Consider the following 20554-nt stretch of genomic DNA (forward strand, 5'->3'; position numbering starts at 1 on the left):
ACTTGCGGTATGAAGATGTGCTTGGTCCTCCTGCCCAGATAAACTCACACTGGCAGGGCTTTTGGTCATTTCCGTGATCAAAACGGTTACTCCGCTTTCTGCTGCATTTGCATTCAGTTTCTTTCTCACATCATCTAATGACAATTTATGCGGTGTGATCACACCTTTTGCGTATCAGGATTTCCAGAAGTAGGAAGAACACAGACATTTAAAATATCAGGGTATCTAGGCAAGGACAGCTGAATAAATTTAATCCACACATTATAAACCCGATGCTAGAAGTGTTAAAACCCGGTATCTCCTGAGCCACATAATACCAACATTTCGTATCAGTGAATAAGTTACTTATATTCCGTACAGATTAAGATATGCAGAGAAACACCCAGTATTAATAGCTGTCAAAAATGCAGTTGTAAACTAATAAGTCTAAAATATGACAACCAAATTTCAAACCAAACTAGTGAAAGAGTAACTTTAAGAAAACCTAAATTTCAGAACTTTGTGATACCTCTTCCAATTTTACAGTGAAGGTATTAAAAACAAGACTCATCATTTCAGCTGCTGCACAGCTTTTTAAAGGATAATCCTGTGTGCATGTTGTATTTTCATTATGTTTAAATACTTTAAAACAGAGGGGTTTTTCCCAAAAGCATGCCCAAATGATTTGAACACATTTACTAAATTGCATGGTTTCACAACAGCAATTTTGTCATACCAGTAATTTAGTAGAACCCGGTGCATCTCCTTCCACAAACTTAGATTCTAAAATATCAAATTCATAAATATTAATATTTTAAATATTTAATTTTACATGAATATTGGGTATTCTTAGTATTTTCTCCTCCTGTTTCCAGGTATTAGTTTGATAAGGAAACCATTTTTACATCACAATCTTGTCTGATACTGACCGGACCCCCCGTTAGACTACAGTCTTTAAGAATCATTATTTTAAAACCTACTTCCTGAAGCAAAACTAAAAGAAGTTATCGGAGGAGTTGTACACCGGGGTTCACCTGCAGAAGTTAAATAATATCTTGGCTGTTAATTAATTAGTCTGATTATTTTTTAAGTTAACATTCACCAGTTCGGCTTTACAATATTCTGATGCTGCCTGTAATGGTAACACGAGAGCCCTTAAAGCAAGTTCAACTTCTCGTCAAGATACAGCTTTAAATATGAATATTAGTAGTTCAAACTTTACAAATAATTAAAAAGAATTAGCGTGTCATCTCTCCTACATACAGACTGTGGAGTGTATTTTTGCATGCAACCACTATGTCATTAGTGCTTGCTTACTTCAGCCCTCTGATTTAGGATGCTGCAGCTGTTCATGTTTTCGCACGCTTTCTCTTCAGGTTGCACTGTCTCCCGAAGAGCTTTCTCCGGATCTAGTTTTCCAGCTGAAGATTTCGGTAAGGTCATCTGGAGCGCGCACCAGAGTGTCGTACGTGCTTTACGTGTTGCTACGCTCATCTCTTTAATTGCCAAAGCAAGAGCAAACACATCTGCAGGAAGGAAACCACACTTTAATCTTTATTATATAGGTCATCAGCAAGCACTATGGGGGATTAATTCACTCTGGCAATGCTCAAACAAGCAAAACTTTTTAGGCCCTTTTTAGTGTCTAATTTTGTCTGTCTCTTTATGAGATTGTGAAAGTTCAATCTGAGGAAGTAGGGATTTTTAGGCACTCATACAAAGAGGCAGGTATATGGAATTTAGGTACTTATTTTGTTGAAGCCCCTACTTAGCTGTCCCCTGTTATCAGGAGCACCTAAAGCCTTATGGTCAGCTCTGATCTTGAAAGTGTTCCACGTACTAAAGGCATCTCACCCCTTCCGGTGTGAGCTCATTGCTAAGCATTCACAGCAACCCCTCCACATCCACAAAGTGGATCCTTAGCCCATCCTGCCTAAGAAATTATCAAGACAGGTGAAGCAATAGCTCATTTATGGCATTTTATTAAAGCATACAGATTATGTTCTGCAAACAAACACGTGTCAAACACCACCACTTTAAAATAAAGAGTAAGGTGGTGCCGTGGTCCATTTATTCAACAGCAATGACTTAATGCATACATAATGCTTTGATTTTAATTCTAGCCTGTGTGTGAAGAAACAAATTCAATACCCTCTTCTAGGCACTGGAGTTTTCCGCCAGAACTTGCATGTTATTTTGGGGTAGGGGCACACTAACCCCCCTCGGAGCTGGGTCACACTGCATGGTACGTTGGGCTGCACAGAAAGCATGTGTGCACTTGCCTCCCTGTCAAACGCTTCCATGGGGACTGGAAGACTTTGACTTAAAGTCTGCTCTTCCAAGCACTCATCCTCAGTAAGCACGTCTGCAGTTTCATTTTACTGCAAAAACCTGGCACCTACCTTCAACCAGTATTCTCAATTCGGTGTTCCAGGTGAAAACATTGTGCCTGGCAGCATCAGGGGTGCCTCAGAAAGGGGCAGAATTTAAAGGCCTAACTTTATCCCCTCACCATCCCTCTTCACCAGCTCGTCTGGCTCTCACTTCATGGGCTAGAGTCTGTGAAACCCATTCTGAGACATCCCTCCTTCCCTCTGCACGGAGCGACCACCAATTCCTCTACAGTGACCACTGCGAAGCAGGAGTGGTACAGAAAATTGATTTAGGTAACTGTGAAGAATCACCATGAAAATCCACTTGTCCAACACAAGTGTCAGCCATCCAAAGAATCTGAGAAGTTTGTGTTTGGGAGGGTAACTCCAGAGACATAAGGACAGAATTCAGAGCGGGAGGACGGGATTATCAGGTCTTATATTTTCAAAATTCTAATGTCCACACCAAGCTTTGCGGAATCAAAAAAAGACCACAGGAATGGTGTCACCTGGACTGCCTGGAAGAAGCTAAGAAATGAGTGACACTCACATAAATGCACATCTCAAAGCTATAAGATATGGTTGGTGTTTGTGTCACTACCAGGGAAGAAGGGAAAATCCCATAGTAAGGAAGACTGGACTTCGGCTGAAAGCAGTCCCCGAGAGTTACAGACATTAAAAAGGTCTTTTCTCCCCTCAGATGATCTGTAACATCTATATCCTTCTGAAAGGTCTTGAAAACTAAATCTAGGGCAATCTCAAAGCAGAGGTATGGTCAGCTCTGAAATGCTTGATGGTTGTTCTGGGTGATAGATGGCACTCTGTAAAACCCTTTTTCATTGTGATTTCTTCCAGAACTCCATTAAGCAGTCAGAAACATTTACAAACAACTGCCAGATACCTCATACAGTTCCACAACGTCAGCGTCTAATAGAATTTTTCAGACCCACGTTGTGCATGAATACAACCGATATGAGGCAGGTCAGATCTGCTTCCCACTGAAGCAAATCTGTGTTGCAACTAAGGCAGGGGAGCTGGGAGAAGAGAAGACCATGGCTCACACATGAATTTTGTACAAAACAAACTTCCTAGAATAAAGGACACAACAGACAGGTCCTGCCTGATAGGACAGGTACCTAGTATCAGATCAGATGGAATAGATAGGTGCTGTGGAAACAGGGTTGGGCTGGGGAAGACCTCTTCTCAAACAAAACAAAAAGAGAGGACATGCACAGCTTCAGGCATTTTCTTCAAGGCTTTCCCAGACATGCAGCAAATAAATATAGTTACTATGCTCAATAATCCACTATTTGAAAAATCCTCTCCAATTGCCACAACAGGCTAACACATCTTGGAGAGAGCCCATACGGAGGATGAGAGGTAGACAACCCTTCTAGTTAAGCAATCAGACCCCATTGTGCAAAGCCCACTTCTTTCTCTTCTCAAAGCAGTTGGACCAGGGAGCAATCCCGAGGTCTGACAGCTCCTCTTTTCCAGACTACTTGGTTCCAAAGAGCTCACTGATCTGGTTAAGAAGTAAAGACAGTGCCCATTATTTTTAAACACCCAAAAAACTCTTTGTCTTAACAAGTCACATAATCTTCAATCAGGGTAAAGTGAATCAAGAATGATGGTGAACAGATGAAAAGAAAAATTGCTAAGTGTAACTGCTGAAGTAAACTTGAGAATTACAGAACTGCATGATGGGCACCCCAAAGAAGCAAAATAATCCATCTAATTCAGTTGTGGAAAGAGAGGTAGGAAGTGAACAGAGAACAGTCAGGAATGTCAGAGAGCTTCCAACACAGAGCCGTAGGTCAGAGCATCACAGGTAGCGGGAATTTATTCTGCCTCACATCTAAGAGAGAAGGGAATCTGCCATTCTGCCTGTGCACTAGTGAAAGATTATGCTGAATGTTCTGCATATTTTGGATACCATTAAGAATAAAAACATTCTGACCAATATATTCTTGCATATCCATCCAAAATATGATTTGTGTTTTATGTCAATCTATGACAGAACATGCTTGAAAAGGAAATCCATTCATAATGCAAAGCTGTCTTGGTCTCTTTGCACAGATTCAGCATGGAGACACCAAGGAAGTTCTACGCAGAAATACAGACAGGGCTAGAGGGGTGATGGGAACAGGAATGTGAGCGACAGGGGGAAGAAAGAGGCAATAGCTTAATATCATCTCCAATCCCAAACTGCATTACAAAAAAACCCTACTACCTTTTCATTACTTGCTGGTTTATTAATTGAATAAATGCACTCCAACTTGATTTAACCCATTTACCTCTAAACCCCAGTTTTAGTGTCCTCTCAAAACTGTCATCTAAAACCCATCTCAAAGCTCTAGACACTGAAAAATAAATCAAAACTTTAATACAAACCCCCTCACACTTATTTTTTTATAGACTTGCAATATGTGTAGAATTTTTCAGCTACCTTATAGAAGTATGTAAGCATAGTTATACCTCTGTCATCCTGGCATCTGGGAGCTCCTTGCCTCTGTCGATTTGAAGCATTTACAATTTCATCTTTTCTACGTGACTGCACTACATGAATTACCTCCAGATGTTTATCAAGAGCAGTAGAAATGTTAGCATGAAGGGGAGAACTGCGAAGGCGCTCCATTTTTCCCAGTAAAGTCACAACCTAATGAACATTTTACATGTTACAGGAGTTCACACTGTACTCATCTAGACTTACAAGAAAATTTAACCACATTAGGAAAAACAGATTAATGACAACCATTATTTTCTTTTGAGAACAGTTTACAAAGTTATAGTTGAAGTGGTTTTAAATTCTTACCTAGGATTTCTTCTTCTCCAAAACCGAAGCTGTAGAACACCCAGGTGTGCACAGCACACCACAAAGCTAAAAGACTCCAAGATTAGGACACGCAGCTTACTAGTTAATAATGGATACATGCAACTTTGAGACAGCAGCGTAGCAGGAGGTGGTTCCATGACAATGTGCATTCCTCTGAATCAAGACCCTTGTGGTCCTCTCTTCCATCAGCACACCTGCAATCACCTGGGTGAAAACCAACCCCACAAAGACCAGCCAGTTTTCACCCAGATGATCTCCCTGTGCCAGCACAAAGCAAGAGGCAACACAGGAGAGCAGCAGTCTCAGTGTGGACTGGCTAAAGCTGCTGTGGAACCACAGGCATAGGCTGACTTTCAGGATGGCTACTTGGCACTAGAGGGACTCTTTCAGAGAATATCGAGCACAACCACTCAAAAATCAGTTTTGATTAGTTAATTGAAAATCTGTATCTTTGTTGTCTTGTTTATCTTACAACAGTCATGTTACTATGCATTTCCACTTGGTGAGCGATTCCTCAACCATGATTCACAGACCACTGAAGAACCCAGTTACTGGTCTGCAGAAAGAGACTTATAACTTCAAGTTCCAAAATTGTAATGTTCATTGGGCAATGACTACACTTGATGACCTGGAAAGATGCCTGATGATTAATGGTCATCCACAGGGTAAAAATAAGAAACAGAGGGTCTGGGAGCACAGTGCAAAGCGAAGTTCTTGATGTTTCCTTGCAACAGAACGACTGTAGGCTTCCCTAGGAAAAGGACTGGTGTGGAGTTTTTAAAATGTAAGAAAGGGTGGCTAACAAAGGCATTTGAACCAGGACAATTTGCCCAACCTGCCCCAAGTGTCCTCAGAGCAGGCTGCTGGCCAAGACAGTTATTTTGGTAACAGCATCCACAACAGCAGAACAGCCTACTCCTTGCCACCGCGCTCAGGAGAAAGCATTCAGAAGGAGCAAGCTCCCACTGCCAGACTTGTCCTGCTCTCCCTTAAATCTGGCAAAAGCCTGGGGAAAAAAAATGTAGGCAGGAATAAACTGTGCAAGTTACTGTGACAGCAGCAACAACCAGCAAACTCGAAAGTGATGTTTCACATAGGAAAATAAAGTAGGTAAGATTGTTTGAAAATCACCAGATTTGTTTCTGAAGAAAAAGCCAATTTTTGAGGAGTGGCACTGTAGGATTACATGAGCAAGGGAAACAAAGTAAGATGAACCTGACAGTCATTTCCCAGTCTTACTTAATAGCATGTCCACATTCACATCAGGACTTATGTTCTGAAGTTCTGGTTTTCAGGTACCACAACCTCATCCAACGGTATCCACAGTTGATAGTTAAATGCCGACATTCTTTATACTAAGCCTGGGAAAAGTGCAGGTGTCTGAAAGCAAAATCCACAAAAGTCAGCAAAGCTGGGCTGCCCCAGCAACCCAACGGGAACCACTGAAGGCTCAAACACTTGCTCTTCCATCCCCTCAGGTTTTTCAGAAGCTCATCCTGCACTCACAAGAGACACCTCCTTCCACTCATGACTCACAGGCATTAATTAAACCTGCCCTTCTCTTGCAAGGCACAACTGATCCCTTTTGACTCTCGCAGGGCTTGCAGAGTAACTCAGATCCTTCACTGGGAAAAGCAGCAAGCCACCAGTGATGCCAAGGCTGACTGCTGGAGTGGCAGGGTCCCAGCGAAACAGCCAGCAAAGTTACGGACCCTGCAGTCCAGAGGTGAGCGCACACCATGGAATAAGGACTGACATTTCAGGCCCAGCTTTGATGATTGTTCTTCACAAAACACTGTATTTGGAGCAGGAACTACAATGCTTTCCTCAGCCCATACAGATAACCCTCACTACTAGAAATAAGCTCCTATTTCCTCTCTCTGGCAAAAATCATTACCAGTCCAGAACAGAAGAGCTTCAATAGGACAGGCTGAACGTCCAGCCCCAGAGTATCTCACAGTGGGGTGACTACGGTATTCTCCAGTTACAACCGAGCTGTGGATCTGTATCTCCCCAGACACAAGGGAGATGAGATATAGTCTGTAGAGAGGAGAACCTGGTTTAAAGTTTGTTCTCTGACTATTAAATGGTTTTAATCGCTACTGATGACATAGTGAAGGAAGCTACTGTCACCTCTCTGTCAGCTATGCTTTCTTCTGGAACTGAAAGCAACTACAAGTGGAAGTCTCAAATGAGAAAACCAAAGTCAAGTGCGTGACCACCAACTAGATGCTCCACACTAAAAAGAGTTAATCCTAGATTCAGCCAGTTCAACTTCCACATGAACCTGCTGTACCAGGGTTTCTCTTTGGCTGTCACTAAGCTTTTTAATGTCAGAATCCAGGTTTAACAGCCCCACTGTGCTTTTGAGCATCCTTAAAACTACTTTTCAGTTGCTACCTAACAAGTGTTTGAGATTGTATACCCATAAGTTAGGTTCCTCAAATGGTAGAGAAGATTAAGTTCTTATTTAGATGCAGTTTTAAAGTACCAGGCCAAGGACAGGCAAGCCTTCTCAAAGTGGAAACTTCCCAACACTGTTCTTTTGGGGTTTATAAAACAGTAGTTTAAAAAGTGTACACTAAGCCTTTCAACACATCTTCCACTATACTTTCTACTCAGCTGTATGAACAAAACCAGACAGATTTCAGCAGGCAGTAAGCAGATGTGGCTCCACTGCTTATTTCACCTGTGTGAGACCAGTAGGAAAGACTGCTTCTTACTACTGCTGCCATGGGAGCTGCTGAGCTCAGCCGCACTGGTTCCTCCAAGAACCAGCCTTTCTCAGAACAACAGCTGCTGCCTTTAATCCCACGTCCTCTCGCAGGGGCAGGTTTTGGTGTCTGTGCTTTCAGCCCACATTTCTTCTCCTTCCACAGCGTGAGCGTCCTGGCTCTGGCCTCTCAGCCTCAGAAGAGCCAGATCAGACCCTTGCTATTCTGCTGGCAGCTCAGATCAGCTCTGCCTGTGCATGCCTCCTCCCTCTAGTCTCCCTTGCAGAATTCTGCCCAGGCTGCTGCCTCACAAAGAAGCACGATATGCATGCTGGCACCATTGTTTGGCCACAGAGCCACAGGCAGCTCCAGGGACACCAGTCATGCCTGCCCTACAGGTTGTGGCTGTTTGGCTTAAGAAGCAAACTAGTAACATAGAAATTCAGGCTGAAGTTGCAGCAAATAACAATTCTGCGTTAAAAAAAAAAAAAAATACAAGACTCTCAAGCAAACGTATATCGAAGTCTTACAAACATTAATTAAACTTGCTTTTTTCCACACAAATACTTCCTCTAATACAGTGTCTACAAATCTGTAGTGAACGTTTCTCTGCTGAGCTGCTCAAAACGGAAAAGCTCATAAGACAGGCACATCTTAGAGATGTGCAAGCAGTTAGGCTAGATGACTGGATTCTGGTATCTCAGGCACGCTCTTGTACTAGAAACTACATCTTCCTGGCACGTAGGCACATGAACGTGAGCCTCAGCTACTCAGTGGGTTCCCTGGTAACAGCAGCAGTGAACCTGGAGCTCCAGAAATTCTAGCAGGGACTGCTGAAATATTATTCCCTGCATAGCATTTAAGAACAAAGCTATTTTGGGAAAAGCTGCTCTGATCATCTTGCATGTCTTATACTGTACTCTAAGTTCTGCATAACAAATTCAATAGATTTTTTTTTTTTTTTTTTTTAAGTCCTACAACTCACTCTGGCTTGTTCACGCAGCTGATCCACAATTAAGCGATCAACTCTTGATGGGTTTGATGCCAGCCTTGGAATCGGAGTGTTGTTAGCACTGGAAACCTTTTTCCCCTGGAAATTCTTAGCAAGAGCTGATTCAGTCTGCAGGAAAACAAAAGAATAACTCCCTAAGAATGTAAGCTGCAAAGTGTGCTTTATTACAGAAACAAGAAGAAATATCAGCTATACTGTTTTTTTCCCTTAGGGTTTTTGATTTTTTTAAAGCAGATAATGAGGATTCAGGCATTTGGGATTTAACCATTCAGTAAGACAATCACCTGTTTTAAGTGAACAACCGCTTTACTCAAAGCGGTTCAACTAAAGTAATTATGCCAACATAATGTGTTTCAGAAGTGCTATGTTTTCTCACACTCTGACTACATGCTGTACTAATTTCGCCTGTAAGTAAAATGGAGGCAAGTTAGAATTACAAGGCAAAAAAGAATGAGCAAACAGTTGTGGACCTCACCCACAAAATTAAAATAGAATTGTTTAAGTCAGCAATTAACCTAAATTTTGTATGTATTAGTCAAACTATAGAAAGCTTTTTTGTTTTGTTAAAATGAAATCATATTTTATTTAGCCATCAGAAAATTACTTTGAAACCTGACTGCAAGATTTCAAATGTCGTTATGTCACTCTGGAACACCTGTAACAATAGCTAGCTAGCTAAATATGCTTTAAAATTGCGTTTCTTGCGATTGTTTTGTGGTGGTCCGCATAAAGCTGCAGCCTAATTTTCTCCACAACTTCCCCCCACCTCCCACTTCTCAGCATGCGTCAGCTTTCTCTTTTGCACTTTTCTATGCAAGCCCCTCCTCAAGCCAAGCTCATTCTCTCTCTAACCCCTCTACTCAAAGCAACAACTGGCTTCTGTCAGGAAACACTTCGGCAAAGCCCCCTGTGCTACAGCCCCTCACATTTCTTTTGGTGGACTAGCGCAACAGAGCTTCCACAGAGAAGCTGACAGCCAAATGGCCGGCCCCATGATTCCCAGGTAACATTTGGTCAAGCTTCCCTCTCAAAAAGTCACAGCTCCAGGTTGCTTTTGAATTTCAATACCAGCTAAACTGGTGAAATCAAGACAGCTTTCAAATTCTCTAGTCAGCTTTCTACAACTACCTGAAAGGAGGTTGCAGAGAGGTGGGTGTTGGCTGCTTCTCCCAAGTGATGAGTGACAGGACAAGAGGAAATGACCTCAAGTTGCAGCAGGGGAGGTTTAGACTCGATATTAGGAAAAATTTCTTTACCAAGAGAGTGGTGAGACACTGGAATAAACTGCCCAGGGAAGTGGTGGAGTCAACATCCCTGCAGGTGTTCAAGGAACATGTGGACAAGGCATTGTGGGACATGGTTTAATAGGCATGGTGGTGTTTGTTGGTTGATGGTTGGACTTGATGATCTTACAGGTCTTTCCAACCTTAGTGATTCTGTGATTCAACAAGGGTAGCCCGAAGCACTTCCACTGACGACCAAAAAGGGCAACTGCTTTAAGTAAGGCTTCATACAGAACTACCCGAATCTTTCAGTTCAAGTGTTTTACCCTTTCTTCAGCCTCCGTCTCTGGGGGAAGAAAAAATAGCCCCTTCAAATACATCTTGGGTTTAAAACTTCAGGGAAACATGAAGTCAGAAAAACTCATTGAAAGAACTAAAAGTGTAGGGCCTAAGAAATTTTAATTAGTTCTTGAAAGGATTAAAGTTTAGTTCCAATTAAAAATATAATTAATGGATTTGCTTTCCAGATGCGTTGTATTTATTGTGTTAAAAAAAAGCATAACATGGCTTTGTCAGTCATACAACACACCTTCCTCAACCCCAACACAGAGACTGAACAAGTCAACTGAATTCCTGCTTTAAGTGCAACATTCAATGCAACACTAGTTATGCTCCCACCATGCTACAAACCTTCAAAACTTCTGTTTTCAGCCCAAATATACAGGGAAGCAAACTCTTCTAACTTTGAAGTCCCATTAAGCATTTCAACTCATAACAGTGAGAATTACCTATGTTCTCTAACTAGTCTGAGTAGGATGAGATCTACATCAAATCTGTGATATGGCATATTATTTTTTTTTTTTTTTACCTTCTTTCTTTCTTTCTCCAAAGCTCTCCACTGTTCATAACATTCTTCTAGTCTAACATGAAGTTCGCTGGCAGGCCCAGTACGGGTTTTAACTTGCCTTTGAAATCCAAATGCTGGTACAAAACCAGAAAAAGAACCATCACCATACATCTTATCATTAAAATAAGGGTAGAAGTGTTTTAAATCATCGCAGGAGAACAAGTCGTGAGACTCCATCAGAGGGACAATGGAATGGCCAAACAGGCGAGCTGGTCTCAAGGGGAATGCACTGGAACCAAGCTGCTGCTGCCGTCTGAAGTCACCCATCACACAATTGTTGGAAAAGCTCGGAGCTGGGAGGTAAGTCACAGGATTGACAGCGTTACTGTCTCCGGTCCCCTGCCTGAGATTAAACTGACCCTGAGACTCCATTAGATCTTGGTACGTGTTCTGCAACAAACCATCTGCATGTTTCTGTCCTTCCAGATCATAACGCTCACTCTGTGGCTTCAACTGGAAACGGGGTTTATTCATATTTTCAATGATCCCAAAATGCTGAGCTGAATAACTGTCACAGAATCCATTTGGCTGCTTCCATTTCTTTTCACTTAAGTACTCAATGAGATTCTCTTCTCCATTCCTAACTAGTGCTTCCATGCAAGCAGCAGACCGAGCTCGTTCTGCAGTGTTATAACCAAAATCAAGACTTGAAAAAAAGGAAGGATTATCTTGACAGTACTTGTGAAATAAATTACTGTTTAAAGGGAAATTTGATGATGATAACTGAAAAAAATCATTAGAATGACTGGAACTTTTTGGAAAAGCAGGTAAATGATTATTCAGTTTTAACAAAGGACTTGGATTCTGAAATGGGACAGAAGCAGCGGTTTTAGTTTGAATGTTCATCCAAGCTGGCCTTACATTAGTACCTGCTGAAGGGTTTGCTGAGTTTGGTAACAATGGAAGTGATTTACAGTATTCAGAATTCTGAGGATCGGACTTGGAGAACGGCTGCTTTTCTACACTATTTGCACAGTCACTATTCCCTGGACAAGTTGCAAAAGATTTTAGTCCATATTCAAATTTTTGCCCCAAATCACTGCAGAATGAAGCTTCATTTGCAAATTGTTTTTCTGACAGAAGTCCTACAGCCTTGGGAAAGGTAAAGTTTTGCTGATCTGAAATTGTATCTTCTATTTTTTTCTGAGTTCCTGATTTAACTTGAAATAATTTAGTGTAGGGCTCTGTGTCCATAGATGGTGCCTCAATGGTTCCATTTACTAACTTTTTATTTTCTTGGAGGCTGCAATTGGCACTCTTGTTAGGCTTTGCTTTACTAGCATGAGAATATTCAGTGTATCTACTATAATCTGCGTTTTCATTGTATCTGTGAAACTGCGGAAAAAACATTTCTGTCCGCTTTTGGTGCGACTGTGCATCTGCTCCTTTGGGACACACCTTCTCCCTTCCGTAACAATAAGCATCAGCTCCCAAGTCTTTGATTACTTCCGAATACCCAACTTGGGGTGTAAAGGCGTTTTTTATGTATGGATAGTTCTGATATACAGGTGTTGTCTTAATATTCTCATTAGTCTGCATGTTGCAACAGTTGGCATGATCATTCCTAGAAGGGTATAAACACTGCTCTTCAAGGTCTATGCCAGTAAACCCACGGTAACATTCATCTACTTTTTGCTGCGGTGCAAGATTACCACTTTGCAAGTACTGTTTTTCAGCAGCAGATACAGACTCACTACTATAAAAACCCTGTTGCGAGACAGCTCCGACAACTGGTCTTTTAGTTTCTGGCAACAGGTCATGGTGGTCTGAGATTCTGGTTGCATTCATGGACCATACTGGCTTCAAGTTGGGAGGGCAACTCCTTGAAAAACAAGAAATACACAGTTAGATTCTTATCTGTGGTGCTCCTCTTCCATTCCCAAATGCAGAAAAGGTTAAGAACCCAATTCTTCCCCATCATTTCTCTCGACTGATTCAAAGATGTCTTACTGCAATGTCTATCTACTACTGTCATCATTGCAGCTTTCCTTAACTAGATGAGAAAACTGATTCTGGCTTGTCTAAACCCACACGTGTACCCCAGGAGCTACATACAATGCCTTCGACCTGCAAGCGATGTGTACATACCAAATTATATTCAGTAAATCTCTTGATGGGATTGACTATGTCACCACTAAAGTAGTCCCGGTTAAGCAACAAGTTAAGATAACCACACTTCCCAAACTACCCACAACCTTTCAAAGCCGTGTAAAACACTTCTCTGTATCGTCTTGCTTGTTGCTTCAGAATCGCCTGTGTTTTACACTGGCTTACACTGCTTCCTGCAGGTCAATCAAGAATAAGCATCTCAGCACATTTCCTTTCCTCCCACTAATTACCACGGATTAGCACAGGACAGTCACTGCCTGTCAAGGAAAGCTGTAAACAGACTAAGTGAAAATTGGAATTGTGCCTGGAAGTCATTACAGTCACAGCCAAATTTGGCAGTACTGAAAACAAATCCAACCTTAACTGTCTGAAGCAAAGGAACTGGTAAGCTATCTCTTGATCAAGACTGACTCTTTCTGAAGTTTTCCCTCACTTCAGCCACATAACTCAGCACATGTACAGAAATCACTGGAATTTTGGGAGAAGACCAAAAGGAAGAGTGGTGCCTGACTTGGGAACCTTGAGACCTGGATTCTCTTTCTTATTCCTTAGACCCAGAATACTCAGATTCAGGCAGAACACCATGAGCTCTCCGAGTATCTCGGGGATGGTGGATCCGAATCCTTCTGTGTTAAGTTATTATGACCATCTAATGGTTTCTTCTGGTGCTAGAATATAGGCATAATAAATCTGACATTTAGATATGCAAGTATTGCTTAGGTAGCACTAACGTCAAGAAATATTAATTTTCCATGGAATTCTTCTCTTCTGCCAGTTCACGGAAGCATGAAAGAACATTATTTTGTATACTCTTTCTGTGAATTGAAATTAATTAAGACTGAATTCCAACTTTAGGTTTCTGTCTGGATCTAAAAAAATAGGCCAAGGCATATATTCAAGGAGATTTATTTGAATACGGCATTTCTACAATGCTCGTTAAGGACTTATTTAAAAAAATAACAATTAAAATGTTCTATAAATACCAGAAAGCCAGAAACTACCATGTGACTTGAGTACCCAGAGAAAAGCTTTCAAGTATCACAAGGGAAATATTAGAAGATTAGGGGAACGGAAGGGAAACCATAAAGAGCATGAGGACTTGCCAGCAGCAGATGCAAAAATGACTAACAGCACACAGATATTGAGATCAGCAAGGGTAGTTTTTGTCAGAGGAAGAGAATGCCAGCAGTGCTTGCATGGCAACACACTCACCCCTCAGCACAATATGGCTGCGATTTATCTTGTTCTTCCAAGATGTTAGACACAAGTCCATATAAATCTGTTTCACTGCCATAATCATTCCTTTCAGGTTGAATCCTGAAATGTTAATTAAAAAATTACATCATTCAAAATAATTCATAAGCTAAATTAAACAAACAAACAAAAGTCCATCTACTCCTTCACCACACACATTCTCTCTCTCTGTCAAAGATGACTACCTGGACTTCATATTAGTCTGAGAAGCAGCAGGCTGCTTAGTATCATCTCCATAGGTAGACCATGGTGCATATAAAAGGGAAGAGTCCACAGGTGCAGAGTACTCTGATGTTGAAAGGGAAGAACTGTAGGTCTGCGGTAGCTCTACATTTTCTTCATTCTGCATTTTATGTACGATAAAAGCACCAATTTTAATATTAAACACATCAAATGGTCATTTCATCATTCTACGCGGCTGTAACCGAGTTCACCCTTGGAGTAACAAGAGCATGAAAAGCAAGCCAGCCACAAACTTTTCGACATCATGCTACAGGTACCTTCTGCTGGTAACTACTGCCCAGCGTACAGACGCATGAGAGTAAAAATTTCAGGCCATGTCAGACTAAAACGTCTGCACCAGTTTCCAACAGACGATCACCGACAGGAGTCAGGAGACACTCCCTTCCTCCCAGTCATTACAGGCTACTTAAGCTACTGAAGAAAACTTACAGCCAATCCTTTTCTAGAGCAAAAGGTTTTCTATCCAGTTTAAGTGAAAAGGAGCAATCGCTTGTTCGGTTTAAATACGATATGCTTTCTTAGCTCTTAGTAACTGAAAGAATTAACAGTGTTTTCACAGGGTTAAATGTTAAAGATACAGGATACACTCCTTTACAGAGCAAAGTAGTCTAGCAGCTACAGAAAGCGACACAGAAACCCAGGTTTTATTCCCTGTGAGGACTTCTGCCTAACTACGGGCAGGTCACTACTTCACCTCTCAGTTCCCCATGTCTGTAAAATAGTTCTGTAAGCAAAAAAGATGCCCAGTTGCTGGACTGAAGGACATGAAAGAACAAAGCCAGATGAGTCTTGGACACAATAAATAATAGGCCTGTTATTGAAGGTGTTGGGAATGAGTTTTCATTCGTTTATTTGAGTCTTTTACCTCAGTGAGAGTTTATGGCTATGAAAGGCAAAACGAAGAGAATGGTCTTATGTACTTAACTCTCCTGGCATTTTCTACTGCTCAGACTAAGAACCCCCTGCTCAACAGGCTGGTTTATACGAACGTTTGGACTCTACGTCTGTGGTATGCCATAGCAATCTTTGTTGCTTCTCCTTTTTACTGATTTCTCAGTTTTCCTAAAAATAGTCATTTGGTCCTCACTTTGTCTACAATTGCTTATGCTAACACAAGAACAAAGAACACAGTGAAATACTATTTTACTAAACACCACCTATTCCTTCATCTGTGACTGTATTAAAAAAAGTCACTGGCCTTTCTGATTAACGTTACAGTGATGGAGATTGATTATGAATAAATCAAACACGGTGATCTATGTTCGCCAGTATAAGCGACTGTATTAGAAATTTTTTTTTACCATTTTGTTTACAAGCAACCTGAACTCTTACACAGATACAAAAAAATTCATTTATAATCAACTGAACCTGTGATTTGTAGCAACCATATAGCGAGCCAGAGCCTGTCACTACGCCACTGAATGCATCAGTCAGCCTCCCGCCAGCTTCTGTGCTACTCCAGCAGCGACTGCCACCTCTGAACGCAACTTTAGGCTATGCAAGACAAGGGAAAAAAAGTGGTAGAAGGACAAAATTATACATAGACCTGAGACTTGTAGATTTTATACCAACATTAACTTCTTTAACACTTTCATTTACCTGTGGATTCTGCTCATCTGAGTTTTCAAGGAATTAGTCCTACATACTGACATTAGAACACCTTCAGATTTACCGTTAGAGAAAATCTTAACCCAATGAACCACAAGAATTTCTGTGAGAATGTGTTTAGAGACAGAGGAATCACAGAATCACAAAGGTTGGAAAAGACCTGTAAGATCATCAAGTCCAACCTAAAAAAAAAAAAAAAAACAAAAACAAAACCCCAAAAAAAAACCCAACAAATCAACCCACCCAACACCACACAGCACCATGCCCATCAAGCCACATCCCACAATGCCACATCCACACGCTCCTTGAATACCTCCAGGGAGGGTGACTCTACCACCTCCCTGGGCAGCCTATTCCAATGATTCACTACTCTTTCAGTAAAGAACTTTTTCCTAATATCCAGCCTGAACCTCCCCTGGCGCAACCTGAGGCCATTTCCTCTAGTCCTGTCACTAGTCACTTGGGAGAAGAGACCAACACCCACCTCTCTGCAACCCCCTTTCAGGTAGTCGTAGAGAGCGATGAGGTCTCCCCTCAGCCTCCTCTTCTCCAGACTGAACAACCCCAGCTCCCTCAGCTGCTCCTCATCAGACTTGTGCTCCAGACCCCTCACCAGCTCCGTCGCCCTTCTCTGGACACGCTCCAGCACCTCAATGTCCTTCTTGGAGTGAGGGGCCCAAAACTGAACACAGCATTCGAGGTGCGGCCTCACCAGAGCCGAGTACAGGGGCACGATCACCTCCCTGCTCCTGCTGGCCACACCATTTCTGATACAAGCCAGGATGCCACTGGCCTTCTTGGCCACCTGGGCACACTGCTGGCTCATATTCAGCCAGCCGTCAATCAACACCCCCAGGTCCTTTTCTGCGGGGGAGCTTTCCAGCCACTTGTCCCCAAGTCTGTAGCGTTGCCTGGGGTTGTTGTGGCCAGAGGTGCAGATTAAGAGGAAACCTGCATTCTCTCCCTTTACACTAGCTGAGCTTCTGAACATCTGAACTAGGACAGAAGAACATCAGCTACAGAAGCAGAATTATCATCCCTTTCACTGACAACAGCAGAGGAGTCATTTAACCTTCCGTGCATCGCTAGACACCTCTTGTCCTTTCATCACTGTACTTTTTACATTGGTTACTTCACACGAATGCGTGTACGTGCATTTTCAGATTTCAGGAACTATAATTTTGCTACAATACACTCATTGGGCACTACGGTGGAAATTTGCCCCATTCTTTAAGCATGGGAGAAACAACTTTCACCTAAGAAACACCCCTCTCCCCATCACCAACCTGGAAGTGCTCAGAAATAGGTGGCCAGTGGGAGCACAGAATGAAAACAAAACAAAAAGGCATCTTTTCTTCCCTTCTTCAGAAGGTGATGTACACAAGGAAAATTTAAAGTTAAAATAAAGCTGACTAGCTAAAAAACCTTTTAGCTCACGAATAAAAGTGAAGTTATTTGCACAGTATTTGAAACATTACCATAGCAGCTCATTTGAAATGCTTATTAAATTCAGAAAAAGTTCAAGTTTCACAGGACTAGTGTTCTGAAAGTATTCTGAATAAGCACTCCTCTGTATAAAAAGTTGTTCTTCTATAGCTACCTGAGGATGCAAACGGACTCTGCATCTAACATCATGGTCTAGAGCATGAAAATGGTGCCTAACCTACACCATCTACAGCACAACCTTCCTTCTAGTTTACACCACAGTTACACTGATGTATCAACACACCGTTTTTTTCAGACACATTTTACAAATATGTGAATACAGCAAAGCCAGAATTAGTGTGGAGCACAGCTCAATTTCTTATACTAATTATGCCACGTTTCCTCCTGGGTTAGCTCCTTGTTCAGTAAGGACACCTAGCACTTACATGAGTTGCGATCTCAAAAAATGAGTAAACACGTAGCTACAAGGAGCTGCTACAGATTTGTGACACCACCCCCCAACCACACACACTCATTTTTCCCAAACGGAGGTTTTTCAGGACACTGAAAAGTGTTCTCCTGACATTTTCGAGCTCGGTTTCACAGCACTCGTTACCACAAGACAGGCCCAGACCTAGACGGCCCCGGGCAGCCCCACACAAGAGGGCGGCGCGGCACTAGGCCCGGTCGTGGCAGCAGACACCCTACCGGGAGGAGGGCGCGACGCCTCGCCGAGCCTCAGCCCTGCTCGGTTACCGGCGCCCGGGCGAAGCCCGAGCCCCGGGACAGCTCCAACTGCCCGCTGGGCTTCTGACAGGAAGAGTTACACAGCCCAGCCTCTCCCCAGCCCGCGGCTCGGCCCCGTCCCTCACCTCCATGGGCGACACCGGGACAGCGGCTGAGACGGCGGCTACCGGCAGCGAGCGAGACCGCCCCTCCCGCGCGCCGCCATGGCGGGCCGCCTGAGGCGACGAGCAGCCGTTAGCCTCGCGCCAGGCCAACTGCCGCCCCGCCCCGCCCGCTCGAGGGGATTGGCTAACCCTTGAGCTCCCTAACCAATGAGAAGTCGTTCGACTCCCTCGCACCTCCCCGCACCGCGTGACCCTCTCTATTCTCCACGCGGTTATTAGACATCGAGAGCCCATAGCTAGTCTCATGGCAACAGAACTTTATTTCTATTGGCCCGTACCCGCCAACACCTAGCCAATGAAAAATCACGTCGCTCATACCTCCCGCCAATGAGGGGCCGCGGAGGCGTTGTTAACCCGGAGACAGTCCTCGGGCCTGGAGCTGGAGGGCTCCGAGCGGCCCTTCCGCGCCGGGCGGTACCCCGGTACCTGCCGTGAGAGCTGCCCGCTGCCGCGGGGCGGGGCCCTGTCACCCCCCCCGGGCCCTGTCACCCCCCCGGGCCCTGTTGGCCAGGCTGCCCTCAGCCGCTGCCACCCCGGCTCGGCACTGGGGCAGTCCGGCCCAGGGCCAGGCTGCCCCGACACTGCCCTGCGTGTCGCCCGGGGGCGCCAGCGGAGACCTCCGTTACCCGACGCCGGTGACAGCAGTGCCCGGCCTCGCACCGTGGCTCCCTGCCTGCGCCGGGCCTGCTGGGCTGAGACCTTGCTGGGGAGTCAACAGCCAAGGGTGCCCCCGAGCCCCAGGGCTGCCGGGTTGGATGGAGAAACCATAGGAAACCTGGTGGAAGAGGCAGCCGGGTTCAAGCAGCAGCGTGGCTGTGGCCAGCCCCTGCTTCCTTACACCTCCCATCGTTGCTGCTGGTTTGGATACTCCGCCAAGTGCATGAGTATTGCTGTTTTCACTAAAAAGGACTAAGGAAGCCCTAAAAGCCCCGAAACCAAACCATGCTCTCGTTTTCACTTCTCAAACTATTTTGCTTTTCAGTTCTTAAGCTATTTTTACAGAATCTAGGGACATCATTTTTGCTGCCATCTCTATTTGGGCAGATAAAGGCGGTACGCGGATAAATTCAGGACAACAGAGGCATATTTTTTTATGAATTGTGGGCATTTATGCTGTGATACATCTCTCTCATTTCCCGGTGCGAGCTAGCCTCCAGCCACCTTACTCCTTTCACCCAGCAGGTTCACAGGGAGGTGAGTGGGGTGAGCCTGGGGCCGGATCCTGGCCAGTGCGCCTTCCTAAACCCACCCCGGGTGCAGGGCCACCCTGCCCACCCGGGGATCCAGGATGCAGATGTTGCGTCTGCTGGAAGACAGAGGTTTCACTCAAGGAGATCATGGGTGCATGGAGGGGTCAGCAGTGAAAGTCTCAGCTCCAGAGCATGTGCTGTCCTCACTTTGTCCCTCGCTCCCTGCCCCGGCGAGGGGCTGGCTGTGGGGCAGAGCTTTGGGACATGCCCTGGGGAAGGTGCTGGCCTGGTTCACGCAGGCTGAGCCTTGCGCCCCGAGCTCCTCGAGATGCAGTCCTGTCACCCAGGATACAAGTGGTGGCTGGAGCTCAGGACCAGGCAGGGTGGTCTGGGGTCCCCTTTGGTCCCAGATCTGCAGAGGAACCAGTGCGACCTTCATGTTTGGTTTGGGGAGCTTTGCTTTGCCTTTTTTCCCCCTTTGAAATGGTGAAATACCATTTTTCCCCTTTGAAATGGCCGCTCCACCCTTGCTGTCCCCTCAGGTCACCATTTCCCTATAAATTCAGAGGACATATTTCCAGCATTTGTTTCTGTAAGAGGCTCTTTCGAGGCCACACGGCAGAGAGATTTGGGAAGCTCAGAGCGGTGAGAATCCCCCCAGAATTGTATCATTCAGCCAGAGTTCACCGCTGGGGGTGCAGCAGCACCAGACCCCTCCAGGGAGGACCCTCCAGGCCAGACAGCTGTGCCAGCTGCAGAGGAAAATGCTAT

At 44.0% G+C, this 20554-nt stretch overlaps 1 protein-coding gene across 1 annotated transcript; it reads right to left on the reverse strand.

Annotated features, from left to right (window-relative positions):
- Positions 1–1281: 1281 nt before the first annotated feature.
- MEIOC (meiosis specific with coiled-coil domain) lies at positions 1282–18560 on the reverse strand. The gene is made up of 8 exons (XM_059830188.1): positions 18555–18560; positions 16018–16143; positions 14592–14749; positions 14365–14469; positions 11005–12865; positions 8887–9021; positions 4830–5010; positions 1282–1505 (listed from the first exon to the last, which is right to left on the reverse strand). The coding sequence occupies exons 1-8, from the start codon at positions 18558–18560 to the stop codon at positions 1282–1284; spliced, it is 2796 nt and encodes a 931-aa protein (XP_059686171.1).
- Between the last annotated feature and the right edge of the window lie 1994 nt (positions 18561–20554).

The sequence above is a fragment of the Gavia stellata genome, chromosome 28 (assembly GCF_030936135.1).
Source record: "Gavia stellata isolate bGavSte3 chromosome 28, bGavSte3.hap2, whole genome shotgun sequence".
In the NCBI taxonomy this organism is placed as follows: Eukaryota; Metazoa; Chordata; class Aves; order Gaviiformes; family Gaviidae; genus Gavia; species Gavia stellata.